The 13,331-nt window shown below is 56.8% G+C and overlaps 2 protein-coding genes across 2 annotated transcripts in view; both read left to right on the forward strand.

Moving 5' to 3' along the window:
• EAH_00025440 (hypothetical protein, conserved) overlaps nucleotides 1–2,277 on the forward strand; it is a gene marked incomplete at both ends in the record, with an annotated part of 3,470 nt that extends 1,193 nt beyond the window's left edge. Inside the window, 2 exons of the mRNA XM_013396631.1 lie at nucleotides 5–74; nucleotides 361–2,277. Of these exons, the coding sequence (XP_013252085.1) occupies nucleotides 5–74; nucleotides 361–2,277 (1,987 nt within the window). The remainder of the gene's footprint in view (nucleotides 1–4; nucleotides 75–360) is intronic.
• A 1,167-nt stretch (nucleotides 2,278–3,444) lies between these two features.
• On the forward strand, nucleotides 3,445–12,680 carry EAH_00025450 (hypothetical protein, conserved; the record flags this gene model as incomplete). The annotated part of the gene is made up of 17 exons (XM_013396632.1): nucleotides 3,445–4,335; nucleotides 4,449–4,691; nucleotides 4,910–5,232; nucleotides 5,441–6,186; nucleotides 6,303–6,426; nucleotides 6,660–6,828; nucleotides 7,054–7,183; nucleotides 7,418–7,702; nucleotides 8,052–8,380; nucleotides 8,625–8,939; nucleotides 9,294–9,626; nucleotides 9,897–10,370; nucleotides 10,574–11,414; nucleotides 11,594–11,871; nucleotides 11,988–12,286; nucleotides 12,396–12,517; nucleotides 12,634–12,680. The coding sequence occupies 17 exons, from the start codon at nucleotides 3,445–3,447 to the stop codon at nucleotides 12,678–12,680; spliced, it is 5,949 nt and encodes a 1,982-aa protein (XP_013252086.1).
• Nucleotides 12,681–13,331: the final 651 nt, after the last annotated feature.

Consider the following 13,331-nt stretch of genomic DNA (forward strand, 5'->3'; position numbering starts at 1 on the left):
CCAGGTATTTCCGACGAGCCGCTATCCACCAAGCGTTGCCCCAGAAGCAGCAGCAGCAACTGCAGCAGCACCAGGTGCTGCAGCAGCAGGAAGCCTATCGCGCGTAGCCGCAGCCGGGTGAAAGGCTGCCGTGTAGGGAAGAGCAGCAAGAGCAGCAAGAGCAGCAAACGCAGAAGCAGCTGCAGCAGCAGCCGCAGCAGCAGCGTCAGCAGCAAGCAGCAGCGGGGAGACAGCAGCACCCGCAGCAGCAACGGCAGCACGTGCGATTGTAGCGATTTTTCTCCCGCAGAAGGATGCATTGAGGCTTGCCACAGCAGCAACAGCAGCATCTGCTGCTGCTGCTGCTGTTGCGGCTGCCAGGGCGATAGCGGGTGCTGCGGCTGCAGCAAGAGCAGCAGCAGGAGCAGCTGTGGCTGCTGCCAGCAGCCTCAACAGCAGCAGCAGCAGCAGCAGGGGGTTGACTTGGAGTCCGCAGCTGCACAGCCTGAGGCACCGATGCTGCATTTCCCTCTGAGCAGGCTGAGCAGTGCTGCTGCTGCTGCTGCAGCTAGCGCAGCAGCAGCACGAGATAAAGCAGCAGTAACTCTTCCTATTGTCTCTCGACAGGGACGCAGGAGATTAGCAGCAGCAGCAGCAGCAACAGCAGCAGCAACAACAACAGCGGCAGGGACGGTGTCGTCAGCAGTTGCTGCAGTGCGGGCCCGCGCTGCGGCGAGCCGTTGCGCAGCAGCAGCAACAGCAGCAGCAGCAACAGCAGCAACCACTGCAGGAACAACTGCAGCAGCAACAGCAGCGGCAAAGTCTCCAGCTGCAGCAGCAGCATCTGCACGGCATCGAGCTGCTGCTGCTGCAGCAGAGGACTTGCCGCCGCAGAAGAAGCGGCGGCAGCAGCAGCAGGTTCCGGGTGATGCTATAGAGAAGCAGAAGCAGCAGCAGCAAAGTGAGCAGCAGCAGGGCTCCGGAGTAGAGCAACAGGAAGAGCAGCAGCAGCAGCAGCAGCAAGTCGACTGGACAGTGGCTTTGTCTGCGACGCCATCTGCTGCACCAACTGCAGCAACAACAGCAGCAGCAACAGCAGCAGCAGCAGCAGCTGCTGCTGCTGGGCCTACGGGTTGGCGCAGCCGTTGGAAGGCAGCAGCACAGCCGCGCCAGGCAGCTGGGCGCTCATGGGGGGGAGTTGTAGATAGACACCCTCCTAGGCGTGCTGCTGCTGCTGACGCTGCTGATACTGCTGCTGACGCTGATACAAGACCCGCTGCTTCTGCTGAGTCTCGTTTTGCTGCAGCACCCAGCAGCAGCAGCAGCAGAGACGGCACAGGGCAGTTAAGGCGTGAGGCAGCAGGCGCAGCACTCGCTACTGCTTCTCCTGCTCCTGCTGCTGCTGCTGCTGCTGCTGCTGTTGCTGCTGCTGCTGCTGGGTTCTCGTGGGGCAGCAGCTTGCTGGGAGTTATCTCTGCTCGCAGCACAGGCCTCAGCTCAGCCTTGCTGCGTCCGACGAGGCGGCTGCTTGGATTGCAGAGCAGCAGCAGCAGCAACAGCAGCAGCAGCAACAGCAGCAGCGGGAAAGCCGTTTCTTCGCCGCTCGAATTGCCGCATGCCAGCGCACCGCAAAGTTCAAAGGCGGGAAGCAGCAGCAGCAGCTGCAGCAGCAGCTGCAGCAGCAAACTTGAAGAACCGCACCACCCCTTAGGGGCGTCTCAGATGAGCAGCAGCCACAACGATAGAACAAGTAACAATGAAAATGCAAGCAACAATTGCAGCAGCAGCAGCAGCAGCAGTACCAGCAGCAGCAGCAGCAGCAAGAGCCGGTTATCTGTGCTGGAGCGATCAGAAGTCCCCCGGCTGTACAGGCGTTTGCTGCGGCGTGTTGCGAGGGCTGCTGGGAGCTGCAGCGTCAGCAAGCCTTCGTTGCTGCTGCTGCTGCTAGAGGCAACAGACGGGTCTTCTGCTGCTGCTGCTGCCCTGGGCGGCAGCTGCAGCAGCAGCAGCAGCAGCAACAGCAGCAGCAGCAGCAGAAGCAACACCAAGAGAAAGGCCCGCCTCGGGGAGGTAGGGAGGCTGCTGCTGCTGCAGCATGCGTGGCAGCGAGCGAAGACAGCAGCAAACTGGCGGCGCATGCAAATAGCAGAAGGGGTGGGTTGTACGTACACCGCAAGAGGGAGACGGAGGGATTTAGCAGCAGGAACTCCTGCTGCAGCAGCAAATCCCGCTGCAGCAGCAAATCCTGCTGCAGCAGCAGATCCTGATGCAGCAGCACCTGGTGCTGTTGCTCGGTAAGCTGCAGAGTAACCTGCAGGGAATGGTTTAGCTGGATGTCAAGGAGGCACAGGCTGCTGCTTCTGGTGCTGCTGCTGCTGCTGCTGCAGCCGCAGCAGCAGCATCAGCAGCAAGAAGAGCAGCGGTACCGGCACGCGAAGAAGCGGAGACAGCAGCATTGCTGCGTTTCATTTTTTTTGCCTTTGTTTCCGCTGGCGCTGCTGCTGCAGCAGTTGCTGCAGCAGCAGCAGCTGCTGCTGCTGCAGCAGCAGCGGTTGCTGCTGTGGGATGCGATGTGTAGAGCAGCGCATGCATAGTCGTTTTATTTTATAGGAAACTCTCTTGTCTTTGTTTTTAATATCTTTTTAAGTTTTTAATTGAAATAAACAAACAGAGAGTGCACACGCCTACTATCATAGCTTCTAACAACCAGCAACCCCACCGCAGCTTCCCGGGCCCCCCAGCAGCAACGGAAGCCAGCAGCAGCAGGGCTTTAGGGTTTAGGGTTTAGGGTTTAGGGTTTAGTGTTTTATAGAGCAGCGTTGTAACTGCAACGATAACAACAGCAGCAACAGCAAACCCCACAGCTTCGGCCCCTATAGGGGCTAGTGCTGCGCTGCTGCTGCCCCCCTGGGGTGTCTGTACACCTCAGCCTCATTGGCAGTCCCTTGCATATCCCCTAAACCCTAAACCCTAAACCCTAAACCCCAGGGCCCCTCTTCTGTCCAACACCGGGCCGCAGGCAGACAACGCGGCATCGCTCAATAAGGCATTAATTGCAGCAGCAGCCTTTGCTGCAGCAGCAGCTATAGCAGCTAAAGCAGCAGCAGCTGCAGTAACAACTGCAGCAGCAGCTAGAGCAGCAATCGCAGCAGCAGCTAGAGCAGCGAAGGCAACGGTAGCTACACCAGCAAGGGTAGCAGCAGCTACAGCAGCAAAGGCAGCAGCAGCTAGAGCAGAAACGGTAGCAGCAAGGACAGCAACAACGGCATCAGCTGGAACAACAACGGCAGGAGCAGCTGCAGTAACAACTGCACCGGCAGCTGCAGCAACAAAGGCAGCAACAGCAACAGCTTCACCGGCAGCAGGATCTACATAGACAGCAGCAGCTGCTGCAGGAACTGCAGCAGCAGCTACAACAGCAACTACAGCAGCTGCAGAAGCAGCATCAACATTACTTGCCATAGCATGAAGAGGGGACGAAATGCTGCTGCTGTTGCTGCAGCAGCAGCAGCAGCAGCAGCAGCAGCAGACCAGTCCGAGACCTCAGAGATTCCCAGGTCGCTGCTGTCGAGATGCAGCAGCAGGAGGAGCAGCTGCTTCTCAAGCAGCGATGAACGCGCCAGCAGCAAGAGCAGCAGCAGCAACAGCAGCAGCAGCAGTAGCAGCAATCAGAGCCTGCATCAGGCCCTTGGTGGCTTTCTCCCAGTCAAGGGTGAGCAGTCGCTGCAGCAGCAGCAGCAGCCGCAGGAGCTGCAGCACGTAAAACGGCGTCGTGGGCGAGCTGCTGCTGCTGCTGCCTCGCGTCTTGCTGCAGATCCTTCAGATGCAGCAGCAGCAGCAGATGCAGCAGCAGCAGCGCAGGAATTGCCCTCTTGGCTGCAGCTGATGCTAGGGACGTTCAAGTTGTACATACACCGCAGCATATCCCTTGCTGCTGCTTTGCAGCGTTTATCGGGTTTGCTGCAGCAAGCTGCTGCTGCAGGCTCCGTCTGCAAGCGCAGCCAGCGCAACAGAAGCAGCAACAGCAACAGTAGCAGCAGCAGCAGCAACCAAGAAGTGGATTTGAACCAGTTCTCAGAGGCTGTCTTCCGTCTTTGCTGCCGCCTCTTGCTGCTGCTGCCGAGGATGCCGCAGCGCGAGGGGCACCGCATTGCTGCGCTTCCGCTGCAGCTGCTGCTGAGGACGGATGAGCTTGCTGCTGCTGCTGCTGCTGCTGCGGGGGACACTCACAAAGCTGCCGGTGGTGCAGACGAGAACAACAACTCGCAGCAGCAGCAGCAGCAGCTGCAGCAGCAGCAACAAATGCACAAGCAGGAAACCGACGAAGCCCCGGAGCAGCAGTATCCGCTCCTACACGTGCGTATTGCTTCCGCTGCTGCTGCTGCTGCTGCTATGGTCTGCTCAGCTTCTGCTGCAGTTTTGCTGTTCTTTGAAATATCTTGCTGCTGCTGTTGCTGCTGCTGCTGCAGGGGCTGTGGGGACGCTTGCTGCCGCTGTTGATGGCAAAGCAGCGGCCGGTGAGGTTGGGCGCCGCATGTTTGCTGCTGCAGCTGCAGCAGCTGCTGCAGCAGCAACAACAAACAGCAGAATTGAGGCCAGCCCCAGGATCTCTGCTGCAGCAGCACGTGCAGCAGTGTCTCGCCTTCATGCAGCAAGGAAGAGACCCGCAGCAACGACAGTTTGCGCTGCTGCTGCTGGAGAATCTGCAAACGGTGGGCTTTAAACCCTAAACCCTAAACCCTAAACCCTAAGGGGGTTCAGCGGGGAGACAAGACAGTGCAGCAATTAGCAGTCAGTTCTCTACGCAGGCTATTGCTCTTCAATCCTGATCAAGGGTTTAGGGGTTAGGGGTTAGGGTCTAGGGTTTAGGGTTTAGGCTCGAAGGTCTAGGGTTTAGGGTTTAGGGTTTAGGGTTTAGGGTTTGCTGCAGGAACCAACAGTGAGGGCAGCATTTCTTCAGTCTCTAACCGATGAGTCACCTGCGGTGCGGCGTGTTGCTACGAAGCGGCTGCTGCTGCTACAGCACAAGCCGCAGCAGCAGCAGCAAGAGGCAGCAGAGCCGCAGCAAGCTGACCAACCAAAGCAGCAGGAGAAGCAGCAAGAGCAAATGCAGCAGGAGCAGCAGGAGCAGCAGCAGCAGCAGCAGCAGCAGCAACAGCAAACAGAGACAGAAGAAGCACCTCATGAGCTGCAGGCAAGGGCCTTTGATGCAGCTGCTGAGGTGCGAGCGGCCCTCTACAGCAAACTCGCAACGTACGCCCAAACCCTAAACCCCAAACCCTAAACCCCAAACCCTATACCCCAAACCCTAAACCCTAAACCTCAAACCCTAAACCCTAGTGGTTCCGTACCGCGGTTCCCCACAACAGTGCCGTCTGCAGTGATTAGCTCAACTGTGTCTGCTGTTTAGGCAGTTTAAGGCTTAGGGTTTAGGGTTTAGGGTTTAGGGTTTGGTGAGCAGGGCTGAAGGCGCAGTGACACCGCAGAAGAGGACTGAGTTAATATTAGTTGGATTAAACGACAGAGCAGCCTCCGTGAGGGGAAGCTGCCTCAAGATGCTGCGCACGTGGGTGCAGCAGAGGGATCTGCTGCTGCAGCAGCAGCAACAGCAACGGCAACAGCAGCAGCAGCAGCAAGAGCAGCAGCAGCAATGCAAGCGGGAGGAGGAAGAGCAGCAGCAGCAGCAGGATCAGCACGAGGACCAGAAAGCCGAAGAACAGCTGGTGCAGGATCCTTTAGAGGACAAGAAGCAGCAGCAGCAGCAGGTGCAGCAGCAGCAAGAGCAGCAGGAACGGTTGCAGTTTGCTGCTGCATGCGGCGGTCTTGTTGCTTTTATTGAAGACATGGGGGAGTGCCTCCCAGCAGCAGAAGGCGCAGTAGAGCTCGCAGTCAAGGAGCTCCTCTTGGCCTTTCCTAACGACAGTAAAACCCCTGCTGCTGCTGCTGCTGCTGCTGCGTCTGTAGCTGCTTGTGCTGCTGCTGCGTTTGTCGCTGTCGCTGCTGCTGCTGCTGCTGCGTCTATCGTTGCTGTTGCCTCTGAGTATGATGGTGCTGCTGTTAGTGCTGGCGCATATCTCGCTGCCGGTGTTGGTTCTGTCTTGCTGCCGCTGTTCATCAGGGCTGCTGCTGCTGCTGCTGTTGGTGCTGCTGCTGCGAAGTTTTTGTCTGCCGTTGTTTCCTGTGCTTTAAAGGCCGCCACAGCCTTTAGTGCGCAGAGGCTTTGCTGCACCTGCTGCTAGCAGCAGCAGCAGCAACGCCCGGTGCAACTATTGCTGTTGCTGCATCAGCTGCTGCCACAACTGCTGCTGCTGCTGCTGCTGCAGGCCCAGCAGCAGGGATTCGGCGGCTGCTGGAGCGGCGCGGGGCGAAGTGTTTGAGTGAATTAACACCAGGGGCGGTCTTCCTTCTCCGGGTGTACGCGGAGCACCTGGCGACGCCCGCCGAACGGTAGGGTTTAGGGCTTGGGGTTTAGGGTTTAGGGTTTGGGCTTTAGGGTTTGCGGGTACGGGGCTGGGGGGTTGGGTCTACTAGTTTGCAGTTTAGCGATGACGTGATATAAGGGGTTTAGAGTATGACATTTTCTATATCCGGGTCTAGGGTTTAGGGTTTAGGGCTTGGGGGGTTGACGCCGTGGTTTTGCTGTGCCCTTCCTGCTACTGCTGCTGCTGCTGCTGCTGCAGGTGCAACATAGACATTTCGCAGTTGCATGAGCTGTTGGTGCGGCTGCTGAAGGCAGCGCAGCAGGTGGAGCAGCAGCAGTTGCTGCTGCTGCAGCAGATGGCGTCCGCTGCTGCACCCGATGCAGCATGCGAGGCTTCCTTACTCGAAGCCCAGAGAGAGGCTGAAAGCGTGAGCTCTTTTCTGCTACTGCTGTTGCTGCGTTTGCTGCTGCTTCTGTTACTCCTGCTGTTGCTGCTGCTGCTGTTGGCGCAACCGCTGCTCCTTGAGTGCAGGAGTTTTGGGTGCAGCAGCAACTGCTGCAGCTGTTTCCTGATAGTCTTGGTGCGTCCTGAAAACATCTGTTTAGGTTTTAGGTTTTAGGGTTTAGGGTTTAGGGTGTTTGCTGCGCTGCAGCACCAACTGACGCTGCTGGGGTGTGTCCGGCAGCTGCTGCTGCTGGCTTGCTGCTGCGGGATTTCATCCCCAGATACAGACCGTCTCCTTGAAGAAGCATGCGAGCTAACGCTGTCTTCCGCTCCCCTGGGTGAGGGCTTAGGGTTTAGGGTTTAGGGTTTAGGGTTTAGAGCTTGGCTTTGGGTGTGGGCTCCCACACCCAATATAAGCGTTCACTCCCTGTGCGCTCTCTAGCTAGATGCGTGCAGGTTAAGTGTTTAGGGATTAGGATATAAGGTTTAGGGTTTAGGGTTTAGGGTTTAGAGAGTAGGATATACGGTTTAGGGTTTAGGGTTTAGGGTTTAGGGTTTGTTGTTGGCTGCAGTGGATGTGAGGCGGCTGTTGCTGGGCAATTTGAGCCCCGCAGAGCAGAGCATTTCCCCATGGCCTGGCCGGAGCAGCAGCAGCAGCAGCAGCAGCAGCAGCATCGCCACCCAAGGGGGCTATTCTTTATGGCCTGCATACTGGCTGAGCAATACAGCTGCTGCTGCGGCAGTGCAGCTGCTGCTGCAGCTGCAGCGCCGGCAACATCCGCAGCAGGTGGAGGCCGAGTGCGGCCTCACAGCTAAAATTTGTTCCTGTCTCGCCGAGCTGCACGAACCTCTTGAAAGTACGCTGCTGCTGCTGCCGCTGCGGCTGCCGCTGCTCCTGTTGCAGCTGCTGCTTTTGTTGCTGCCGGCGCTTGTATGGCTGTATGGCTGCCGCTGCTTCTGTTGCTGTTGATGTAGTTGCTACTGTTGGGCCTGGTGCTGGTCCTCGTGCTGCGGCTGCTGCATAGCCCTTTGCTGCTGTTGCAGAAGCAGCAGCAGCAGCTGCTGCTGCTGGATCTTTAGCCCTATTAGAAACGCCTGCGGGCGCCTGTGGCGGAGATTTGATGAGTCCCAATAATCTTTGCTGCTGCGTTGTGCTGCTGCTGCGTTGTGCTGCTGCTGCTTGGTGCTGCTGCTGCTTTGCTGCAGCGGGTTCCGATGAGGCCGTGCTGCAGGAGTTGTGTACTGGGAGTGAGGGGGACCCTTTTGGCTTCAGCCCTCGCCTCTGCAGCACGCAGGTGCTGCAGCAGCAGCAGCTGCTGCTGCAGCACCGGCTCGTGGCGCTGCAGCAGAAAGCAGTTGAGCTGGCAGAGCTGTTGCAACAGCAGCAGCAGCAGCAACAGCAACCCCGCAAGAAACAAAAGCAGCAAGGAGACAGTCAGGTGCTGCGGGCGCTGCAGCAGCAAATCAGCAACAGCCAAGAGACCTACGGCCGCCTCGCGCCTATCTATCTCATCATAAGCAATGAGTTGCACCAGGTAAACCCTAAACCCTAAACCCTAAATCCTGCTAATTTCCTCTTGGTAGAAACCGCCAATGGCAGCAATTACCGCACCAGGTTCAAATGTTTAAGGCTTAGGGTTTAGGGTTTAGGGTTTAGGGTTTAGGAGGTGAAACAGCCCACCACGTGACCCCTCTCTTTTGACATGCACCCCCTATCCCCGCTTCACAACGTCTATTTTGTTGTTGCTGTTGTTGTTGCTGCTGCTGCTGTTGCTGCAGCGCTGGCTGCGGGTGGTATCGACTCTGGACGCATACTTCGCCCGCAGCAGCAGCAGCCCCGAGGTAGATGGGGCCCTCACGGATCTTCCGGTGTCTCTGCTGCTGCCAGCGCTGCAGTTCTTCTGCAACGATGAAGAAGGCATTGCAGCGCGCTGCTGCTGCTGCAGCGAATGCCTCGGATCCAGCAGCAGCAGCAGCAGCAGCAACAACAACAACAGCCGGGCTGAATGCTGGCAAAGGAGCAGCAAGACTTGGAGGGACTGTCTCTACAGGGTGCTGCCGCGGCATGAACTCCACAATGACCTGTGTGAAATCGTGAGACTTGCCGCCTCTTTCGATCCCACTCGATCCCAAACGATCCCAAACGATCCCAAACGATCCCATTGGATCCCACTCGATCCCACTCGATCTCTGCATAGATTGGCTTGTAGAGAGACGATAGTAGAAAGGGATAGCTGCAGGAGACTTGCTAGCAGATCACACGATCCCCACACGATCCCCACAAGGTCACAACTAGGGTCTCCAGACGATCCCAAACGATCCTCAGACGATCCCAAACGATCCCCCGACTATCCCAAACAGTCCAAAGGGAGACAGTTGTCTCTCTAAAACATCATCGCATTGCTTGCGTTGTGCCCGTGCTGCTGCGCCTCCTTTATGCTGCTGCAGCTTGTTTGCAAGAGCTTAGGGTGCTTCTGTCTCCGAAGCAGCAAAGAACAGGAGATAGCAAATCAGTTGCGGGCCTACAAGGCCACGCTGCTCACCTCTCTCGAACAAATGCAGGCTGCTGCTGCTGCGCTGCAGCAGCTGCAGCACGATATGCAGCTCTTCCAGATGCGCCACAACCACCACACACAGAGGGCGCAGCATCTCCGCCAGGAGCTGCAGCAGCAGCAACAGCAGCAGCAACAGGAGCAGCTGCAGAAGCAGCTAGCCAAGGCAGACGCAGCGGCTGCTGAAGCAGCACAAAAAATGCAGGAGGCAATCGAACAGTCTAAACAAGTAAGATGCAGGTTCTAGGTTCTATCCTTAAGGGTATAGGGTTTAGGGTTTAGTGTGTAGGGCTTAGGGTGTAGGGTTTAGGGTTTAGGATTAATGAGTTGAGGCATAGGGTCGGGTTGAGAGCTCCGAGTGATCGGTTTTGCGTTGCGGGGGGCCTTTATGCTGATGCTTTTGCTTGAAGTCTCCACTCTCTGGAGTGTGCGATCTTTGAATCGTGTCCTGTGCCTGCTGCTGCTGTTGCTGCTGCTGCTGCTGCTGTTTGCGCTGCAGCACGAGAGGGACTTCGCTGGGCACACGCAGCGCTGCGAACTCTATGTTGCATTTTTGGGGGATTTGCTGCTATGCCACCCGTCTATGCTGCGCCGGGAAATGGCTAAGCAGCAGCTGCAGCAGCAGCAGCAACTAGAGGAGCAGCAGGAGCAGCAACAGGGAGGGGAGGCAACAGCAACTGCAGCAGGAGAGTGCCTGCTGGACCTGCTGTGGAAGGTTGTCACTGCAACAGAAGCAGCAACAAAAAGGCTGCAATCATTTGCTCTTCGAGTTCTGATGAAGTTGCTGCTGCTGGGCCTCGTTCTTCAGCAGCAGCAGCAGCGACACCAGCAGCTGCACCAAGAGCAGCAGCAGCAAGAGCAGCAGCAGCAAGAGCACCAGCAAGCGATCTTGGCGGCAAGACTGGAAGTGCTGTTGGAGGCTCTTTACCTGCAGCCTGTGCTGCAGCACCAATACAGAGAGCACGAAAAATATGTACGTTCTTAAATGCAGCAGCAGCAGCAGCAGCAGCAGAAGCAGCAGCAGCTAGTGGAGTTTACGTTGGTAGCCGCGAATGGCTGCCACTGCCTCTTTTTTTGTTCGCTCCTTCATGCGTTTTAGTTTGAGATGCCTCATTGCGGGTGCTGCTGCTACTGCTGCAACTGCTGCTGCTGCTGCTGCTGCTGCTTGTCTTGCAGATAATGTCGCCAACACTTGTTGGGCTTTCAGCTGAAGACAAGAACAGCATTGCTTGCTGCTTGTCTCTTTGCCTGTCTCCTTCTCTACCAGGGGGTCCTCAGGGGCCCCGTGCGACTGCCTTGGGGGCCCTTGCTGCTGCTACGCAGCAGCTGCTACGGCGGGGCCTTCGCGGAGTGTTTGAGCTGCAGCAGCTGCAGCAGCAACTGCAGCAGCAGCTGCAGCAGCAACGCAGTAAACGCGGTGACGAAGATGTAGCCGTACAGGTTGCGGATGCAGCTGCAGCTGCTGCAGCAGCAGCAGGAAAGCCCGAGGAGTTGGAGAGACTAGCAGCAGCAGCAGCAGGTGCTGCTGCTGCACCCCGAGCAGCAGAGATGAGGGATGCAGTTCCTGCTCTACCTCAGCTGCTGCGAGGGCTTCGCAAGCTGCTGCAGTTTTGCTTTGCATCGCTGCAGCAGCTGGCAAATGCAGAAGCAGCAGATAGCCTCTCTAGACCTCAACAAAACGATATGACAGAACCAGAGGAAGACACTTGGTCTTGTGCTGCGTTTGTGGAGACACTCTTTCTGCTGCTGCTGCAGACGGAAGAATTGCTGCAGCCCCTCTTGCTGCTGCAGCAAAGCACCAAATTTCTTGATTTAATTCCGGCTGTCATTGCTCTCTGGCTAGACCCTCCAGCAGCAGCAGCAGCAGCAGCAGGGAGCGCCCCCGATTCGAGAGAGAGCAGCGCGCCCACCAGCGAGACGCAGCAGCAGCAGCAGCAGCAGTCTTTGTTTGAGCTCTACAGGAAGGCCAGCCCAGACACAGCTGAATGCCTTTTGCTTGTTGCTCAGCGCATTCTCAGTAAACCCTAAACCCTAAACCCCCGAAACCCTAAGCCCAAGCCCTGGCTCGCCTGTGAAAAGCAACTAAACCCTAAACCCTGACGATGCTCTACGCGGTTCATACAGATAAACTGCTGCTGAGTGCTTTAAGACGCAGAATAAAGGGTTTAGGGTTTAGGGTTTAGGGTTTGCGTGCAGGAAATGTTGTCGAGTTGGTTCGGGGGGCTCCGGGGCCCATCGTTTCTAAGCGCTTGGCCCTGAAGGCGACTGAAGGAGCCTTGCAGCGTGTCAATGCTGCTGCTGCTGCTGCCAGCAGCAGCAGCAGCGGTGGAGGCGTAGTCAAGACCGAGCCCTCAGCTGCTGCTGCAGCACCAGCCGACAGCAGCAAACACAGGAGGGCAGAAGCGCTGCATGCGTCCCTCAAAGAAGCCAATGAAGCCGTCTTGCTGAAACAGCAAGAGCAGCAGGATAATTCGGTAGGCTATCAGCCTGCTCTGCTGCAGCAGTTGCTCGTGTTGGTGTGCAGAAACTGTTGCTGCTGCTGCTGCTGCTAGAATGCTGTTCCTGCTGAGTGCTTGATGCTGCGCTGCAGCCAGAATCTGCTCTTGTGACCTTCCCTTTGGTGCTGCTGGAGGCACAGCAGCGGCTGCTGCTGCAGCAAAAAGAGCTGCAGCGGGAAGAACAGCTGCTGCAGCGGGAGGAGCTCCAGCAGCAGCAGCAGCAGCAAGGCAATCTGCGGCGCTCCGGCCGACTCCAGAACTCAGCCACCAGCCCCAGAGGAGCTCGCACTAGCCGCAGCAGCAGCAGCAGTAGCAGCAGCAGCGAAGAGGATCCTATCGAAGAGGTGGAGGCGGATGTCCCCAAGCCCAAGACAAAGCAAGAAACTAAAAGGTACTTTGCTGCTGCTGCTGCTGCTGCTGCTGCTTGTCTCCTAGTTGCTGCTACCCGTTGTCGATCTAGTCAATTGCTTCTGTTGCTTCTTCCGAGCCTCTTGCTGCAGGAGCTGCTGCAGTGCTAGACTTACCTCTTTCTGTGGCTGTGCAATTCGCAGCAGCTGCAACAGCAGCAGCAAGAGCAGCAGCAAGAGCAGCAGCAAGCGACCGTCAGCGAACGGTTCTTCAGGTACGTGCTTTTGCCTGAAGCAAATTGTTTGCGATGAATGGTTCAGTCTGAGCGTTTGGAGCCAACGCCTGAGGATTTAGGGTTTAGGGTTTAGGGTTTGTGTGCTGTTGCTGCAGATGAGTTCGAGTCAGCAAAGTCGTCAGACCGCAGCCCTTCGACTTGAGGGCCCCCTGGCCTTCTCACCCGAACAGACTCACATCTTCAAGCATAAACCCTAAACCCTAAACCCTTGGCTGTAAACCCTCATGAGGCTCTTCAAGTTTGGCTTCAGCGCGTCAGATCGCGTGGCAACTCCAACACTTCTTCATTTCTAGAAGATTAGGGTTTAGGGTTTAGCTTTTTAAGGATACTGAAGGCCTCAAATAAAAGACAAGCTGCCCGAGTCACTAGCTAGCTAGCTAGCTGGCTAGCTAGGTAGCTAGCTAGCAGGTTCCCCAGCTGTGGGGTGTGGGTAGCAGTTGCAGGCGATCCGCAGTAAATATGCAGTGGCACAAACTTAAAAGAGAGTTCAGGGTATTAATTAACCCAAGACATTATTAGTGAAATGCAAAAGAATCAAACACTTGCACAAGAGTCGTCAAACAGCTGGTAGACCCCCCTCTTGCTTCCAGGCCTCCTGGGCGCTTCGGCCCATAGGCCTGGGGCTGTAGGGGGAAATCAGAGAGCCTCTCCTGAGTTGCAGCAGCTAATGCTGCAGCTTCTACTTCAAGGCAATACCATATGCAAGAACAATAGTCAAGCTGCATTATTATGCATGCATGCACGGACACCATACAGACAATAGCCGCTAGATAGAAAAGCTTGTGGCGTATGC

The sequence above is a fragment of the Eimeria acervulina genome, genomic scaffold, assembly GCF_000499425.1.
Source record: "Eimeria acervulina Houghton genomic scaffold, Eah_scaff207, whole genome shotgun sequence".
NCBI classification, from domain to species: Eukaryota; Apicomplexa; class Conoidasida; order Eucoccidiorida; family Eimeriidae; genus Eimeria; species Eimeria acervulina.